This window comes from Nesoenas mayeri, assembly GCF_963082525.1.
Source record: "Nesoenas mayeri genome assembly, chromosome: 9".
NCBI lineage: Eukaryota > Metazoa > Chordata > Aves > Columbiformes > Columbidae > Nesoenas > Nesoenas mayeri.
In genome coordinates this window covers 27039448-27059761 of record NC_137557.1, presented here as the reverse complement: position 1 = coordinate 27059761, position 20314 = coordinate 27039448, and the positions used below count along the sequence as shown (strand labels likewise).

The following is a 20314-nucleotide window of genomic DNA, read 5'->3' as shown; positions in this document are numbered from 1 at the left end:
TTTTAACAGTGTATATTAGATGGCATAATTGTTAAAGCTGGTAACTGTTGGGGTTTTTTGCTGTGGGTTTTTTTTTTTTTCTGTTTGTTTGTTTTTCCTCAGTTCTTCCCCTCAAATTTAATAATGGATGTGTTCCTTGGCAGGCACTGGTTACGTACTAAGAGGAACCTTTGAGCATGAATGCTTTAAAGTAGTACAGGGAGTACTTTCCAGTTGATGACAGACTTTAGGAGAAATTTTACATTTTAAGTACTTTTACATAGTGTCTGAAATACTCTGAAAATGAAAAAAAAACTACAATCCTTTTCTGGTGATTCTAAAAGTCTGAAACTCAGATGGTAATTCAGTTACCACAAGGAATAAAGATGGCAACATGTACTTGAAAACCTGAAATATTTACCACCTAAACCAATTACAGATGGCATACATTTAGGAAACAAATTACAACACTTGTGCAGTGTAAAATTGACAATGCTTCAAGTAAATCACTTCCTAATCTGCCTCCATGACTGCCAGGATCACATCTACAAAACAAATACTCAATCTGAAAGGAGCCCTTTCCATAACTGCTACAATCATTATCACAGAAAGATGAAAACTAGTTTCACTTCCGTTAGTCTAACATCAAATATATGCTACAGAACTACTGCCATCGTGAGTCAAGTCAGACATAAATCCCACTTAGTTCTTCTCAAATTCAGAATTTACTCTTTTCAAATGGGTATGAATCGTGAACTCTCAAACTGCTACACAAAACAAGATGTTTCTAACTGCTTAGTTACAGTCCATTAATTTTAATAATCTGCATTATTAAACAGAAACATATTTGGGAGAAACAACAGTTGTGACATTTTAAGATGTATAAGCAATAATATTTTAAAATAATATTATGGGCCTTTGCTATGTCTGATTTCAGCTAACCAGCACATTATAGCATAAATGGGTAGGCAGCCACAATTCCACCTTCAAAATATTACCTCAATTATAATGTGTCACTTGGAGATGCTACAATTGCAACAAGTAGTTTAGCATTTCTTAATATAATTTTAATGCAATGAATAGAACATATAAGAATTTCAGTATTCAATGTATCATGAGTTTCAATAATGAATACAAGCTGGAAAGTTGCATGCAATTTTAAATTTTTGCATGGCACTGTGTGACAAAAAGGCTTTGCTGCCAGCTCATGCTAAACTCAAGTTACAGTTACCATCTCAGTCAACCACAAGCTCAGAAGCCAGCATGAAGACATCAGAATCTGCGCTCATCAGCCTTAACACCTATGCTTGGAGAAAGGATCAAAGAACAAGTGATCCCTGTACATTGCACGTACATCTCCAATTAAAATGCCTGATTTCCAGGACCACTCAGTTTTGTTGCATCTACTTCATTTGATGGTTGACACAGTGAAAGGAGCAACTTTTAAATGCAATAAAACACAGACACTTCGAGGCAAGAGACAGAGAGAACAAGAAAGGCATAGGACTATGGCCACATCCAAAAGTCACTCCTGCTTGCCCAGAGGAGGGAAGCGTAGAGGAGCCCAAGAAATCTAAGGCTACCAGTGGTACTGAAAAAGGACTCTGAAAGAGAAGAATAATCCTCACCATGTAACATCCCTCAACTCAATTTTCCATTTCTTCCTGCATTATTTTGAAAGCCAAAACCAGGCAAAGCACGGCTGTAAACAAACAAACCTCTATAAAAATACACTGAACTGAAAAACACACTATATAATAGGACTATAATTATTTCAGTAAAAATAATTCCATATTACATGTAGAGAACTCAGGGGTGGGAGGACTGGAAAGATACTGAAGGGTGGCACAGAACACCACATACTGACCTCTATCTCTCGGAGTTTGGCACGCTTTTCTTCACTCATTTCTGAATATTTGACTGATGACTTCGATTCAGGCATTTCTTCTTTAATGGGATTGGAATACATGTGTTGCTCTTCTGACTTAGAACTCTGGGTGTCTTCCTCATCTTCACTTTCTTCTTCTTGACTTTACAGAAAATATGAAGAATTAACCAATATATACATATATATATATATATTTATATATATATATATATATATATATATATATAAAAGACAATTATCTGTTACAAAATTTGCTACCTCTCCAGCTTAGTTTCTATGATTTGAAATCTATTAAGATGTTATGTAAAAGTCTGAAACTACAAAACAGTCTCCATCTGTGAAACAGATAGCTTCGTAATTTCGTTAACTTAAGTCATTAGGTTTTCCTACTCAGATGATATATATATTTTTCATATATACAGCATGCAGAAGAATTCTTTAAATTTACAGTCACCAAATCCATATCTAACTCTGCTACAAAACAAGTCCCCTGCCTCATCAAAATCTCTTTAGGAGCTGTAGCTGAGCTTTTCAGATACAGTAAGTTTTATAAAAGAATAAAATTTACTGCATTTTTGGATTTTGGAGACAAACCTGAGACATGGCAGATATTCAAAATTATATTCCCAGACTGGCCACTAGAGTGCTGCCGTACTATATACGATGTGGTAAGATATTTACAGCATTACTAACAGACGCTCTCAATCGCCTAAAGAACAAAGTTAAAGACTGCCCAAAATCAACAGATGGTGTGGAGCTTATGAGCCTCCAAGGAAATATCTACATGAGAAAAGTAACCATGGTGTTTGTCTCAAAAGCAAAAGGCAGAGGTTTAGATACATTCATACATATCAGACATCAAGATTTCTAAACTGTAAAATACCACCTGAGCTCTTACTATTTGACATTACGTTAACAAATCATCATCAATTTAAAGATTATGGTTAACAACTCTACCAAAAGGTGCAATTCATCATGTTAGAAAATAGCTATGAGGGCTGAAAGCACGCTGTACTAAAAACCCAATTTTTCTCTATTTTCTTATTTTCTTACTCTCAAAATTTCATTTTTGTTCTGCTCTTATAAAAAAATATCTCTTTTACAGGGAGCTTCACAGACACTCAACCTTAGAAGCAGAAAATGTATATGTTTTCATCAGAATGAAAAAGTATTTACTTTTGAATTTCTTCCTCCTCAGATTCTTCATGTTGGTCAAAAAGCTCCCACTTAGAAGTAGTAACAGCTAGAAGAGACGATAAGATAATTGTAAGAACAGAAAAAACTGTCGCTTAACCTGAAAAGTAGTACTTGTAGATATAAAGATTACAATGTGATAATATTTAGAAACATCTAGAACTTAATAAAGACTTTCTATTTCATAGGAGTACTCAAAAGTGCACATTATCCAAATATTTACTATTATACAGAGCTATTAACCTACGCTGCATTTCATGTTTCACTAAATCCTTCAAAAGCAGCCAAATACTTGTCAGTTTGTAAAATCTTATCCTCCAAACAAACATTGAGAAAGACTGCCAACTGCATACCCAGATTTATTTTCAATATTTATTCTTAATGAACTGGAAATTGTTTTTAAAGGTTGGTAGGTTATTGAAGTAAAATAACAAAACCAGAATACATTCTTTCCTTCACTGAAGTTACAGCCAAAAAAAGAAGTTACAACTTAAAATCCTACTGTATTACTACAGAAATCATATTAACACTCTTAAACAGATCAATTTAATATAATCACGAAACAGATGACTTCAAGCTTTTGGGTTACTTTAGGGAAGTGTTTTATTTTAATATATAGTTTGAAAACTAACCCTGAGCTTCCAGTTCAGATTCATCCACTGCTTCCCACTTTGAAGGGGCAACCTTAAATATCGGCTCATTCTTTTTTGGGTCTTCAGCCGTATCCACTGTTATCGAAAGAGAGACAGAGAAATAATTTCCAAAGCTCTTCAAAAGTTCAAATGAAAAAATCATAATACACCAACCCGATTTAAATACTGAAGCACATCATACCATTTCATTATTTGCAAAGAAAATAAATTGGGATTTGGAACCTGATGTGCAAAACACCAGAAGACACCTACTGTGTCCCTGAAGCACTAACAATTTAAAAGCAGTTTTTAAACTAGCTCTTCTGAGAACAAATTGAAATGAATCAATTCAACATATTGCAAAGCTACATGCTGCATCATCAAAAATTAAAGATTCAAACTGAAAGTAAACTTGAAACATTTCATACAAGGAACTCCATCAAGATCGTCATCCAGCGATTTAATTGGGACTCCATCCAGATCATCAATAGGAGCAGCATCAATCGGAATTCCATCCACATCTTCTAGCGGAGCACCATCAAGCTCTTCCTCAATGGGAGCACCATCGAGATCATCTGGTACTTCCTGAAAGCAAATAATAATTATTTCAATAACAAAGCTACATTGCTTTTCTTTACTTCTCCAATTATTAATTTAGTCATTTTTAAAATTACCATTTTTAAATTTTTAAAATTATCATTTTAGTTTTAAAAATACCTACAATCCAAAAAACCTCAACTTTACCAATTTTTGCTATCTAGTACAATTGCTTAATGCGGAGGAAAAATATGACAATATCCTCCTACCAAAAGTTATAAGCAAGAACTTGGAATTTGTCCACAATGTACTGGAAGCTTTGCAATAACTATATTCAAAAAAAGAGAACTTATCCTAAACATACATCTGTTTATTAGTGTTCACTGTCTCAATTCTCTTAAACAATATTTATACCTAACTGTAAACAGATCAGTACACATTCACTCAGTGCTAATGGCATTTTAGAAATTTTAAGCATTGAGCTTCAAAATATTGAATAATAATTTATACATGTCACTATGGAATAATTAAAAGTCACTACATACCCTGGTTAAAATAACCTCTAGCAAAAAACAAAAAACAAAACAAAACAAACTAAGATAAATGCTGTAGCACAACTAGAAAGTTTGCAACTTACTGCTCTAATACAACACAGCCAAGGTCCAAGTAGAATATCACCAGTGTAAATGACCTGTCACAACCTTCCTCTCGAGGCAAGCTCAGATGGCTCTACTGCAGCCAAGCATGACACACACAAAAAGAACTGGATGATTCAGATAGCCAGATCTCAAGCTATCTAGGAATTAAAACTAATGCCTGAAATTCTAACTCAAAACTCACAGACACATACTACAGTCTTTCCAATACAAAGGAAATACCTATTGATCTGCACTACTCCTTGCTCCAAAACGGTTTCACAATTTAACTCCATCACAGCACCTGATTTACAAGCAATAAATGCATAAGCAGATTAAACAGTATTTGCATCTGAAAATATCTGTTACACCTGTATTTAAGAGCAACGATTCAGAGGAAAAAAAAGGTTTATTCACCCTAACAGAGCTATCAAAATTATGCTTGCCAGCCCTATTTTGTATTTGCACATATGTCCTCACCATCTGATGCCACCACTGCCATGGTCACTCACCTCTGTTTCTTTATCTTCCATGATATTTACAAGCCCCAAGAAAATATTCTGTAGTTTGATGAGAAATGGTTCTGGATAGATGGCCCAGTCCTCCCACGCTCGGAAGCATGTCATTACCCGTTGCTAGAAGCAATAGGACAAAAAATGCTAAAAACTTTGTACTAAGAAACTTTAAGTGATCGGAAATACACCACAGAGAACTACTACTGTAGACAGCTACTCCTAAGTAGATCCATAGTAGAGTATATTACAATGATACCATACTGGGCAAGACTAGTAAATTTACAAACCTAGGTCTATAGGAAGTACTTTTTTCTAAAAAAAAAAATAAAAAAATCATACTTTAGTTCCATTTTCCCTTTAAATTCCTGTTACATGATCAATTTCAGCTGTAAACAATTCCTATCCCAATGGTAAATTTTATTTTGCCCACACGTTCAAAGCAGGTGTCTCTACTAAACGTAACAGAAAATATCTTTACTTTTCTAAAACAGAGTAACTAAAATTAACATGGGCTTACTCATATTATTCAGGTGAAATTATCTTCCTGCTCTCACTTTTTGGTAGAAGTATATTTGAAATGATAGGCCTTCAGCTCAAGCTTGACACATTAAATGTAGCTGGAGAAGTAGCTATAAAAATAATCTGCTGCCTGTCTTTACCATATAATGGAATCAACAGTTTTAAAATAGCAGAAAACTACAAATGACTCTCAGTCTAGAGCTACTGGGAGCAGAGAAGGTAGGACAGCCAGGATAAAGACCTTAATACAAAGGTTACAGTATAGTTAGTTTTTCTGTATTTGAAGATTCTGCTTTAAAATAAAAGAAGAAAAGAAACGTAGAGACATCTTTTAAACTACTCCTACACTCATACAGTCCTAAAATTACATTCGGCCCTTTGACAGCAACCAAGCAGCTGATGTGGCCACCAGCAAAAATGAGTTTGACACCCTTGTTTTAAACAGAAGAAAGAAAAGCCAGGCTGAGCATGAGAATGCTGAGAAGCCCAGCCCTTGATCTCAAAAATCACTCTCAACTACCCACGGTCAGGCAGCTTATTAGACCTCAAAAAATGAAGCCTAACTATCACAAAAATATTAAAAATAACTTTATGCTGTTATGTTCAGCAGTTTCTTTTCACACCGAGGAGACCAAATTTAGGTTTGACACTGAAATAGGGGTGGTCCAAAAATAATCCAAAAGCTTGAAGGCCTTGTTTGCAATTCAAGTACTTGATAGATAACGTCTCAACTCTGCAGGGGTACATCTACCAGCACACCTCAGCTGCTGGATGCTCATTTTCTTCCTTAATTTCAAGGCTATCTTTGCAAGACAGAAAAACTTAGGTTTTTAAAAAAAGGCTTAATTAGGAAGCTTGAGGTTTAAACCACCTATCATAGTATGCAATCTCTTGTGCAGGAACATCTATTTATTCGACTTCTATGTCATGTAAATAACAATGAAATACATACCTTGAAATTTTCAGACTGTAAATGGCCTTGTATTGTACGGTAGGTAGCATTGAGATCAGAGAATATCTGACATAATTTTGTTTCAAAACTAGAATTAAACATATACATTTCTTTAGTTAAACTTTGCAACGTATGCTTTCTGGACATACATAATTCATGAAAATACCTGGGACACAGGACTCAAAAGCACAAGTTCTGACCCCTATAGTAGCCATGAACTGAACTATAAAGCAAATAAGATTACTACATGTTAAATCACCTTGGACAACAACAGAACTGTGAAGGGAGATCTTCACATCTGCTGCCGTCTCTTTATACAGCCTGGAAAGATTGGAGGAGGATAAAAGGAGTTTTACAACCTTACATACAACGGAATAATTGTCTCAAAATTCAAATTGTATTTTTAAAAAAATCCTTAGTTATGTTTCCATTGTATTTTACTCAATGAGCCCCTCCATGAAAGCACAGTAACAGCTGCCCAGCTTTTCTTGAGTTTCATTCAATGTGCAAAAAATAAACTGTCACAGCAAAGACACGCTGCAATGAGAAACATGTGCAATTGCTAGAGTTTTGTAACATGCTGAATATTCCCCATCATGCCACCCTAACTTTAGAGAGACTCCGAGACACAGACACAATCACCTAAGTAGGACAAAGACACTCTCCCTTGGACATTTTTCCTAAATTCTGCTCAACACCCTAGAAACAAAGTACATAATCTCCTTATGAGTTCTCTTAACTTGATGGAGAACTATAAAAACATATTTTAATTTAAAAAAATATATATTCAAAAACTGACAACTTCACATGGATTATTATCTATACTGTAGCTTGAATATTATTTACAGAGTCTCTTTCTGTAAAGAGGCTCATGAATGATTCTCACCTCTCTGAAGTTCCAAGTAAAGTGGTCCCTTGCATAGGGCATTACAAAGTAATTCATCCCATGCACTAACATGCTACATCTTATACATTTTCATGAAAACAGACATAAATATCAGTGTTGTAACAGTATCCTCACAGAAAAGTGTGAATTTCTCTACAACCACATGCATGCAGAGACGTACAAAACTGAATATAAGGATATTCTTTTTTTTAATCATCAATAACCTAAAATATTACACTTACAATTTTCTATAGTAGGAAGCGTTGGCAACTTTGGCTGAAGAGTTGTATAACACATCCGACACTAGATATAATCGTGCAATCTGCAATAGAGAATGTTTAAATTAAGCTAACTCTAGAGTTTAAATTATCCTTAAACTATATGCATTTGTCCAGAAAGAATATAAGACAAACTACCTAAAAGTACCAGATTAGAACAAAGCATAACACAGCCACCATATTGTTAATTAACATGCTACGAGGCAATTAGCCCACTACAGTGTAACAGACACTGTAACATGATATTACACAGTATTACAAAGGACAGATCAGGGCATTTCAATTTTTATTTCTTTGTTTGAACAGGCTATCCTGCTGCTTTCAACTTCACAGTAAGGCAGAACATGTTTCAAAAGCAGGTTCAAACGAGTAAAAATATACAACAAAATCCCACAGGAAAAATGCATCCTTAAATTCAAGCCCACATTTTCATACAAAACCTCAATGCTATCTGAAACTTGCGAAATACTGCTTGAAACTATATGCACAGGCTGCTAAGTGAGCTCTTCCCCAAAAATACAAGACTATAGAAAATCTCCACACCTTCTTAGGCAGAGGGGTCTTCAGAATGGACAACGATTCTGTAATGCAGTCCACAATTTCTTCAGCAGCTTCCGCGTTATTTAGACAGAAAACCATTGCGTCACCAATATCATTCTTCCGGGGTGTTAATCCACGCAAGATTTCCTCTAACTTGTCCCTCTGTCTGAAATGTTAGGAATTGTAATACTTGCAATATAAAATTAAGAATACTTTGGGGAATTTCCCTTTAAAGATGTTTCTGATTTTTCCACCTTAAGGACAAAAGTAATTTTAAATATTTTACATTATGCTGCCAGAGTTTTTTCATTGACTCATGGACATATGCATCCACGTGATATAAATAAAGTGCAAAAAATTCCCACTCAATCTTGACTACATACTGAAATCAATGAAAAATAACAGAAATACTTAATGAAGCAGATCAATACCTCCTTCTAGATTTAGTTTAAGACTAAATGAAAATGGATAAATCTAAAGCATGCAACTAATTTCTGCTGTGGAATAAGAAACATTAGATTAAGAAAGCTAATATGAAGCAATTATTTCATGTTTTCCCTGACCTCCATACACAGAGAACACTCTCAAAAGAGCAACTTTTTGAGCCTTTCAAAAAGATATAAGAAATAAATTATGTATTTAAAATCTCCAGAACCATGACTGGTATCATAACTACGATGAAAAGAATAAAACAAGAAAAAAATCCCCATGCTAAGCACACAGTTGAAACAATAACAGCAAAATCAAGAAAATCATTTATGTATTTCCACTGCCATAGCCATCCCTACCACACCTGGAATTCACAGCAAAGAACACTCATGATCTGTCTCTTCCTGCTTATTAACTGCCCCCAATTTTAATTTCTGATGAACAGCATCAGTAAGTTTGAAATTGTAATAACTGTTTAGATATTATGAGATGTCAACCATGTTGAGAAAGGTGCTATATACCCCTACCAGCAGACAGGAACATATATAGCAAAAAACTCTCATCTTCCCAATCCCCTTCAGCTAAATGGTTAATAACAACTGGAATGAAAAGACTTGTTATTCAATGATGACAAACGAACCAAATCCCCAACATATTTAGCAGCAAGTATCATCAAAAAAAGACCAACTAAAAAGTGCTGAGTTTCTAAGTAATATTATGACAAGCCTGATAACACTTTAGGGATGACGTATTATAACTACAAAAACGCAAAAGGAGAACAACAAGCATATTATCAGTTAAAACAGGACTATAAAGTGATGGGAGTTCATACTCTTCCTTAAGTGCACCCTTCTTGTTCGGCTCCTCCACAAATGCTTCTGTTTCTTGCTCTTCTGACATCCCATGCAAGTACGGATTCAGTGGTGGTGGCCTCCAGAACGATCCATTTTTGAACATACGGAAATCTTCCGTCCTCCACTTGGTTGGAGCATCTCCCTACAAAGAAACAAAAGTATTTTTATGTTGGTGTTCTTTTTCTTTCATTATGCTTCAAGTTACGAATTGTCACTAAAATTCTACTTGCCTGAAGAATTGAATAAAGCTTCCATCTATAATACACATGGGCTGGAGCCTGGTTTTCAAATAAAAACCTAAACCAAAGAGCAAAGAAGAGGCACAAAGCATATTACACATTATTTAAATGAAGTAACAAAAAAATATCACAAAACCCTGTTCAGAATCCCACATCAGCTACCGAGGGAACTTGGTGAACAGCTAAAATCATGTACACATCCAGCATCGCTGTGCAGAACGAGCAACTGCTCCATGCACATACACATCCAATCTGCAAAGCAGAGAGCAGAGTGGCACAAGGTGCCGCATCTCTCAGAAGTTATAAGCAGAAAAAGAACAACTGTGCAGCCCCACCATAAAGCAGAAGAATCATCAGTACAAAGAATCACTATGGGAGCAACTGCAACCTCTGCACAAGTGGTGCAGAAACTCACAGGTACACACCTGGGTTGCTCAGATCTAAATGACTCCAAGTTTTCCACCAGTAAATTGTCAGTCAGAGCTCTAACAAGATGGGAGGGACCAGCAGCCCATTTTTAATGGACAGGATATTTTCGCCTGCATATTTTCTCAATTTGGACATAGAAAACAAAACGAAGCACTTAACCTTACTGCAAGCGATACATTTTTAAAAGTTCATTGAGTGTTTCCCTGGTTCCTTTTTTATTCCATTAATGACAAGAGCTAGACATTCTGACAACTCCACTGTGTCAGCTGAAGTCTAATCCTTATTCCTATTGTTCCTGTTGACATCAAAGAAAAATTACTCCCAGCTCTTGTTGAAGGTAAGAAATTAGGCTCCATGAAGACTGGACTTTATATTGAGATAGTCTGTCGGGGGGGGTGGTAAAGGGGGAGGAAATTTTTTTCTTTTTTTATGCTATTGCTTCCACTGATGACTTTGAATCCCTCAGAAAGTAGATATTAAATGTTACTTGATTTATCTGTTATATAGTTTTATATATGTACAAATGTATTTTATAGTGGGTATATAGTATTTTTTTAACACGCACGCACACACTAGTAACAACTGGAATAAAAGTGCAGTCTTCATAAAAAGATAGGATAAGTATTTGTACAGTTGTAAAATGCAAAATATTAGCAGTAGTGAATATTAGCACTATTTCAAATTGAAGCAAAGTAATAAGCACCTGAACATTGGATTGTTGATTTCTCGGTTCATGATCATGGCTTCAAACATAGGCCCTTCCCGTACCACAAACTCTATCATTCGATGTATCAAAGCGAGCAAATTCCTACAACAACAACACAGTTAAAGAAAAATTGATTCAGACCTAACACTATATAAAACTACACTCCACCTAAGACACTACAACTGTGCAGAAGATTATTTTGCTGCCTTGTTAAGAAAACAGTATAAAAGATAAGGTAACATGGAACATATTATAGCCTTGCACCATAGACACGGGCATTCTAAAATAACGACATGCCTAAGAGTGGTGGAGTAAGAATTTAAGAGGAGACCTCATTCCCGAATTTCCACGGCTTAGCCTACAACCATCTCTTGCTTAGCAGAAGCTTAATAGTCTTTATGCTTAAAAATGGGCAACAGAACACCAAAGTACAACTAACTATCAAAAACTAAGCCCTCATCTAAATTGTCTAGAACTAAGACCAAAGTGTTAGCTGAAGTTCTACAGACAAGGAAGTGGCTGAATATTATGCTCAAAATTAAACACACATATTTTGAATATTCAACAGAAACTGCATTCATCTTTCAAACTATTCAAGTATGAAAGGAAAAGCAAATAGCCTTCTGGATGCCAAAGCAGGCAACAGTTTTATTAATTTAGATAAACTCTTTTTAGTCAAGACTCAACTACAGGCATAGAACAAAATTGTCCATCATTTTGTGTCATATCATCCAATGTTTCCTCCTTCATACACTCAGATGAACCAAATCACAATTTAAAAAAAAACTAAAAATCTGTATTCGTTTCATTCAGCACTACATCCTGAGACAGGCAAGAAGCAGATGTGAAGTGCATGTTTTCCAAGCCAAATCTGAAAATGCAAAGCTTGCTAACAGGAGACAGTCATCTAAGCTTATGAAAAATAGTGATCTTCAGTTTCCAATCTCTTGGAGTTCTTTTGGAAACGGGATCCTGAATTTTCAAATATAAATTACATACATATATCAAAAGCTTCACAGCCTGGGTCCTTTGAATGTGATGCAAACAAAAATACAGATTTTTACATTTTAAAACTTATTTTCTTAGATCTAACAAATGGATCTTGGTTCTTTGCATTAGATTTCCTTTTAGCAATTTTGTAATGATTTAACTTCAAAAACTGTTACATTGAAAAGCTGCAGAACTTTCTATTACTTCTTAGTAATGAGGTGATAATTTTCTACCATGACTATTCAATGATCTGCCACAGATATAATGCAGACAAAAAAAAATTCAACTTAAAAACAGTGATAAAAACCTGCCCCTGCCATTTGCAAACTTAGAAAATGTTCTCTTTTATACCAGCTAGCATTAAATCTACATTTGCCTCAAATATTACACAAAAAACCCCACAACTACCTACAGCTCAGTTTTCCTGTTTGCTTTTTATAATCCCAGAAACATTGTAAAGAGGACATAGTCACAATAATACTGTAGCCATTTTATTTAAAGTAGTGTTCTGAAAGTCTAAATAGCAAGATTGTTCTTATACGAACTGTATTTGTAAACATCAGTATGAAAACAATTTGCAATTAGCTTTCAAGCCTCTGAGTTGTTACATCTTCCATTTATTTTAAGGCAAGTTCAATGTGATCATTTCTGGCTTCCTGCAGAACCATGCCATTGGTTTTCATTGAATTTTTCTTTCACCAAGTACAATTAAGTTGCATAAGAGCAGCTTATGCTTTAACATGAACATCTGCTTTGGAAAGATCTCAGATGTAGGAAAAAAGATTCAGTACATTCTCTATGTGAAAGAGGGTGTTACATGCATTTCAGTATATAAAACATGACTACTTGAAAATTAATTTCTCAGAAAAAAACTTGTGTATATACAAGGTCTTCTGTTTAGTAAATGCTAAGAAGCAAGAGATGTTAAAAACTGGTATTGAAAATTTTCCAGTAAAGGAGAATTAAACGTATTATCCCACTGAAATCAAGTGAATTTTTTGCACAATGTGATGCACTGAATAATAGCCTTAGCAGCTGTCATTAGCATCTTTGGAAGTCGCTAGGAAAGAAAAATTAAAAGTATTTTCAAATACAGTTCAATTAACATGAGCTTTTCTTATCCTACAAGCTTTCAAAATGCTACAGTAAATAAAATGGAAACACGTTTCTCTCTGAAAGTTAATTGCTCTGTATGCACTGTACAGTTTTACAAGTACTTGTTCTACTACTCCACATTTCTCAAATCAAGATTCCTCCTGGTCACCCTAATTATTAATGTCTCTACCAAACAAAAATTGTACTGTCCTCGAATTCCATCAAAAATACTAGTGCACTTGAGTATCTACTGACAAATTTATCTACCATGACTAGTTTCACTATGACTTCCCCCCCACACGCAAAAAAAAGGAAAAAGGGACTTTGTGACAATTAAAAGTGTAGTAAAAAAGATGACAGTTTTAAGTGCATTATTTTAAAATGCCATTTAGCTTAAGTTGGCCAACAAAAAAAGTTTTTCAGTTATAATAAAACCACATTTATTGGAGCCGATCGTACCAATGTCTGGTCAAAAACTGTATACTTTCCCAATCCATCCCATGATGTTTTCCTGGTCCCCCGCTGCCGCAGACAGTTCAGCTGGTGTTGCTCACCAAGGCCAATGTCAAAGAGAATTTGGTAGTCTTTTGTGCTTATTTACTTTTAAAACAGTGTTGTGTTCCTATGTTTGGGAAAAGGTTTTAGCTTAACTGAGCAAGAGTGTACTCAGACTAGTGTGAAGGGAAGAGCACTGATTGGGACCAGAATGTAAAAAATACCCTTGTAATAGAGAACTACCTTTTTCAGCAACCAAAATAATTAACTGTTCCACATTAAAAAAAACAAAACAAAACGAACAAAAAAAACCCCACACACAAAAAAACAACCCCACACACAAAAAAATCAAAACCAGTTTTTAACTGAATTCGTTACAAATTGTACAAATAAGAATAATAAGAATAAATAAAAAAAAACCACAAGCGACCCCACAGGACTACACTAGGGACAGCTGCATCCCAGCTGTGACGTACTCGGAGGTTTACATCAGGACTTACACAGTGTCTAAGCTGAGCAACTTCACCCTGGCATTCACCAGGTGACTTCATTACACTGAAACTAGCGCTCAAGTTCAATGCAAAAGATAATTACTTAAACCTATCCTCAGTAAAGAGAGTTATTAAGATAAGAAAGGATAAGAAGACTGTAAAACACACACATTTCTCCCAAGCGTCATGAAAGAACCATTGCTCAGTCAAGCCATTACCTTTTCCTCAACATCACCATTTTTCTTTAAAATTCCGAAGTGGAAATTTTCTATATTTAGATCAGTAATAATAAAGAAAAACATGTACCTTTCTGTTGGGATAACCACTTTGACTATGGCTTGCGACAGAGTCTGTATATGAAGTCACATCAGATAATAAACATAGAATATGTGAGTATTGTTAACAAGTAACAAGCAAAAATATACATATGCAATGAAAATACTACACATCTATCACAAGTTTTGCAGGCAATCACTGCTGTGAAGTTACAACTAAGCAATTACACAAAATGCAAATGGCTGGTCAGTGAACCATAAAGGTTCACTAATTGCAAAGTATCAGAACATTCCTGTCAGAATGTACATTGATGCACTGAATAGGTACTACACTGAATATAATTAAGAAAGAGCTTCTTAAATTTATGAAAAGATTGTAAACTATTTGACTTGGATCAAGTTGGTATTACTTTATTCCCAAGTCTTACGAAAATAGCCCTAATATTTAAGTGTTATTCAAAGAATCAACAAATTCTTACAAATGTAAATCAAGTTGGTTTGTGATTACAAGATACTTACCCTTTTAAACAGCTAATATTGCAGAAAAAAGTTTGAAAACTGACTCCATAAGTAGCATAAAATACTTACTCAATGTCCAGACTAATTAGCTTCTACACAAAATATATCAACTCCCCTAGTGTAAAAAAATAATGCTACCCAAATTAAAATGTAGTATTTTCTCTAAAGGAAACAATTTAGATACTGCAATATGGCAGCCAACAAAAGGGGGGACGTAGGAGAAAAAAATCCAGGGAGCCTGGAGGGGGAAAATGATAGCCAGATTGAAAGCAGCACTAAAATAAATCAAGACCCGATATACTGTACCCTAACACAAACATGAAACAGAGCTTCAGGAATCAGGCAGGTTCCCTTGAGCTACAGCAGGGAGCCAGCGAGTTTGTACACTAAGGGCTGCCAAAGTCAGCCTGAGCAATGCAAATATATGGAGCCATTGAAATACTGTCACAGATGTAGCATTTAACAATGCGATATGGCCCAGGGTACTGTAAGTTACCTTCTCAAAATCTTCCTTGTTTTTTGGTGGCGGTAACATTGGAGCATTAGGATTCTTCAATCTCTCTCTAGGCTGGGCATTAAAAGGCAGTCCTGACGGAGGAGGCGGGAGGGTGTGCTCCATCATAGAAGGTGGAATGTATATTGGATGTGGTGGTATAGGTACAGCTTTGCCCCAGCCTAACTTCATTTCAAACGACATAATCATCTTGCCTGAAAACGTGACACAAAAAAACCCAAAACCACCATTCTGTTATAAATTGGTTCTGCATCACTCAACATTTCTCCATGCAAGCACAGCATTTAGGTTTGCCTGCCACCATTTACTTTTTGCTTACATTGTTGATTAGTGTATCACATCTATCAGACTACATGATGTGCAAATTAAAGCCTATTACAAGAAATACTTTATTAATCTTCCCCAAAGTACATTTTCAGAAGACTACAACTACTTGTATTGCTGGTGGGAAAAAAATATAAAACTTTTGATATACAGCACGTCAAAATTAACAATTTTTAAATGACATTATTTCTGCAATTCAATTCTTCAAAATGTTTTGTTCATAATAACGGATTTCAAATTATGCTATTCAAACAGAATGTAATAACCAATTAGACTTCTACATGTTGTAAGCTTACTTACTAACAGTGCTTCGTAAAGGACCATTTTGAGTAAGCGATACAAGGGTAACCTTTCATTTTCTATTATTTTTGCCAAGGATGCTGATTTTTGATTTTCAGGCTCTTCCTGAACTTTAAGGACATAGCTTTCTTCTTCATGTAAGATTTTTTCTTTTTTTTTTTTTCAAGTTAAAGACAGACAAGATAACCCACATGTAAAACTGCATGTCTGGTGTAGTACAGTTACCTCTTCAGTATTAGGAATTTAGCCATCATTGAAAATAATATATTTATAACCAACTATTGATTATATACTGTGTACTAGTTAAAATTTACCCACAAAAAATGTTGCTGGTAAACTACCGCAAGTAATAGTTTCCTTATTAAAATGGTCTGTTTAAAGAAAAGATATTCTCAAACATTACCTCTTGCTCACATTTTCAAAACAGTCAGAAATTTCACATCTTTACCCACAGCAAAAGCCAGCACTGCTCCCAGCCCTGGTGGAGCTGTAGTTTGATGACATTCAGCTGCCAGTAAAACAGTGCAAACCAAAATCACTGCCAGCATGGTGTCTGCTGGAGTTACAGCACATCTACCCCTAGCCTGATAAAACAACTTGAAGATATGCTTACAATCATTCCTCAATATTCCTACAAAGATAATTACAATTCCAAACGGAGAAACCTGTTTACCATTTAAATTCTTTAATGCTCTTTCAGCATCTCTCCTGTTCATAAAGGCAACAAAGCCACAATTTCTTTCTCTTGCTCTTTCTTCATCCGTTCTCGGCCACATAATTTTAACACTTGCTAATGGTCCAAAGCGTCCAAATTCTTGACATAACATCTCTTCATTCATCTACACAGAAAAGGGTAAAATTAACATCTTGCTACTGTATTTCTAAGATACCAATTCATACTATTGTCCAAATGTCGAGATTTTAATTTTTTTACTTTCTTGAAAAACAACACTTTGCTGATACCTTAATTTTTGCAGCATCATACAGAGCATTTATTCAAATGAACACAGTCACCAGATGTACCTAGTATATATGTTTAAACATGTGTGTATGGCCTAAAATAAAAAGGAGGGGTGGGGGGGAATTGCCACCGAAAAACAATTCAGCTGGACTCAAACACACCAACACTGCACTTTACTCCTTGGCTCCAAACTTACTTGAGGATTGATGTTTCCAAGATACAAATTTGTTGTGCTTGGATCTCCAACATCATGTGACCCTGGGGCATAATCATCCAGAACTACGAAGATGGAGGAAGAAAAAAAGCAACAAGAGAAAAGAAGTCATAATACTTGCTACACATTTAAGTGACAATATTATATTGCATGAGAAAAGAATTTATATTACCACCAGATGATCTGTTTCTTCTTGAAGGCGCATCCACTGAATAAACAGAAAAATATATAGATACATAGTTTAGTCCGCAAATTTTGTAACCCAAACAAACATTAAAAAAAAGCATCTACTCACTTGAACGACGCTGGCCATCTGAATCTGACTGGGGTGGTTCAAAACGACTCAATCTACCTTTTGTTTTATGTCTTTCATCACGTTCCTCTTGTATCCTGTAAAACAAGTTTAACATAAGTAACAACTTAACACTACTTTGAGGTTTTTATTCTAAAATTTTCAATTGACATAAGAAATATAAGAATTTTAATATTAAACAATCGACTTGTTAAAACTTTCAAATTGCCAGCATGTTCAAATTTCTGTTTAATCGACTGGAATATAGCTTCCACCATTACTCTAGCTGCATGCTTCCTCATTCACACTGTCAGGGTGTTTGAATCTCAAACAGAATTGACTTAGTTTGAGATGCAGTTCACAAGACCAGAAATAAGAACTCTGCTCTGAAAAAGTGACCCAAATTCCACATCCAACTGGCAGAGACCCACTGACTGTTCAGATGATTCTTCAAGACGCACACAGCTCCTTAGTGTCTATTTCTCCTCCTACCCTTTCTAAGCCTTATTCACGTGGGTTGTCACCTTGTAAGGTGACACACACCCCCATATGACCATTTCCAGAACATATAGGACCTCACCTTGGTTTGTACCGCTGAGTATAGTACTCATACAAGTAATTACGTGGTTCTTTATAGTTTGGCCTTAAATCCTGGTACAAAGATATCATGTGCCAAGAATACATGGCTGTCAATTCAATACATTTACATCAACACCAAACACCTGAACATCCTCAACCACTACAGTATCTACTTGTCTTGCTGTATCTTCACTAACTTTAACAATGTGTGAGACCACCTTAACAAGTATTCTCATTTACAGCCTCACACTTGCTAATTTATAACAGAATTGCATCCCAAGTTCCACTTTTAAGTAACATACTGACAGCAGCTGTCAGAGAAACAAACCTAGGTTTCCATTTTTTATCCTGGTAGATTGCTGGTAGATTCAATCATCAAAGCTTCTAGTCACACCAAAGTGATCAAAGGTTAGGTAGCTTTGGAAACATCGTCAGCCATCCACTTACTGGGATCTCTCAAATACTTGAGGCATTTATATGCAGTTTTTTTGGCTAATTGCTCTGGATATTCTTCTGCTTAGGAATGCAGTACTGAACCTCTTCAGAGGTCACAATCAAATATCTCTGACATACAAAGAAATCCAATCATTTCAACAGACAAAGATTTAAGCGAGCATACTGGTTTTTTTTGGTTTGTTTTTTAATAATTTTATAGACTCTGGTTGGTGGTACATTTCAAAACAGAAGCTCTTTCCAGCAATAGTGGTAAACACGTTCTATCATCAATCAGCATAAGAAAGGGTAGAAGTATCAGGAAACACCAGAAAAATCATTATTATAGATGGCAACTGATTATCCAGACAAATCACACATACCTGTAACGAGCATCTACCAGCATGGGTTCATACTATGTTTAATTATCATTGTTACTGTTAATTAAACCATACCACTCCACAAACATTTGAGGAGAAAAAAAGAGGAAAAAAAAACCCAAAAGACACACACACAGAAAACAAACCACCACACTACTTTGGAAAACAGCTTAGCAACAATGTCCTAATTATTGCCTGCAAATACAAGTTTAAAACCTTGCATCTTCTTTATTTATAGTAAACTTACTGTTTTAATTCTTCTTTAAAAAGTTCCAAATTGCTCTTTTTCTTTTCCTTCTCTCCTTTCTTCAAAGGCTAAAATTAAAGATATATCAGGCAATATTTCAGTAGATAAAATGAAACAAAAATTAAAATTATACATATATCACAAAATTGTAGATAATTTCCATGCATATTTTACCCACAGCTTTCAAACCAATGAACTACAGGAGAAAAAAAAAATTAAAAAAAACAGACTTGAAAACATTAAGACTGAGTGCTATCAAACACAAAGCTAGAAAATATAAAATTAAAGATAGCTTAAACTTAACTTTGTTACTTCTCATTACAATGCATGTGTGATCAAACACTCTCCACAACACACAAACTTAAAATATCTGTGATGTATTTTCGCAGTTGGTTCCACTTAGAAGCTGACTACACCCCTAGCAAACCCCCATGCTCTAATTAAACTGATATATGTGTGTACATATATATGTAATGTACTTTACATATATATATTGAATAGTTTTATCCACAGACAAACATTCTATGTGAAAAGAATTTCCTTCTCTTGCTTCCTTCAGGATACAAATACAGGCCTGAAGAAACAGTTACTCTAAATAGTTCAAGGTCCTCAGAAAAAAAAACTCTTGAATGACAAAAATATGGATAATGTACTACTACTTTTTTTTTTTTTACTGTAATATATGCACCTTAACTAACTCATGTGAACTCTTAAGTTCAACACATTGCTTTTATATAATCAAATTTAAATGAAAACGTTTCCAATAGGCAGACATACAAAATATTTGTGTTACACACTACAGCTTTGGAAAAACTGGACTTCCTACTCACCCCAGGCAAAGTTGTTTGTTTGTTTTTGTTTTTGGGGATGGTCTGCCAAATAAATAAAATCATTTTTACCTCATTATCTTCAATCACCATTGGACAGGGCAAGTGAGTAAACTGATTGCATTACTTGATAAGTATTTCTGACAAATTTGAAAAGCAGTAATATT

At 35.0% G+C, this 20314-nt stretch overlaps 1 protein-coding gene across 7 annotated transcripts in view; it reads right to left on the bottom strand.

The window, feature by feature from the left end:
- The window catches only part of U2SURP (U2 snRNP associated SURP domain containing), a 47231-nt gene that overhangs the window by 11583 nt on the left and 15334 nt on the right, over window positions 1-20314 (bottom strand). For 2 of the 7 annotated variants that reach the window (XM_080349308.1, XM_080349312.1), the window contains exons 6-24: window positions 20151-20192; window positions 19321-19388; window positions 17686-17780; window positions 17563-17598; window positions 17373-17455; window positions 16889-17054; window positions 15574-15785; window positions 14590-14633; window positions 11210-11314; window positions 10065-10135; window positions 9817-9976; window positions 8559-8721; window positions 7980-8059; window positions 6852-6939; window positions 5378-5500; window positions 4122-4278; window positions 3694-3789; window positions 3044-3110; window positions 1847-2009 (exon numbers count right to left, since the gene is read on the bottom strand). In XM_080349308.1, the coding sequence (XP_080205434.1) occupies window positions 1847-2009; window positions 3044-3110; window positions 3694-3789; window positions 4122-4278; window positions 5378-5500; window positions 6852-6939; window positions 7980-8059; window positions 8559-8721; window positions 9817-9976; window positions 10065-10135; window positions 11210-11314; window positions 14590-14633; window positions 15574-15785; window positions 16889-17054; window positions 17373-17455; window positions 17563-17598; window positions 17686-17780; window positions 19321-19388; window positions 20151-20192 (2019 nt within the window). Of the gene's footprint in view, window positions 1-1846; window positions 2010-3043; window positions 3111-3693; window positions 3790-4121; window positions 4279-5377; window positions 5501-6851; window positions 6940-7979; window positions 8060-8558; window positions 8722-9816; window positions 9977-10064; window positions 10136-11209; window positions 11315-13756; window positions 14466-14589; window positions 14634-15573; window positions 15786-16888; window positions 17055-17372; window positions 17456-17562; window positions 17599-17685; window positions 17781-19320; window positions 19389-20150; window positions 20193-20314 lie in introns of those variants that run through there. The other 5 variants (XM_080349309.1, XM_080349310.1, XM_080349311.1 and 2 more) reach the window with 5 other exon arrangements.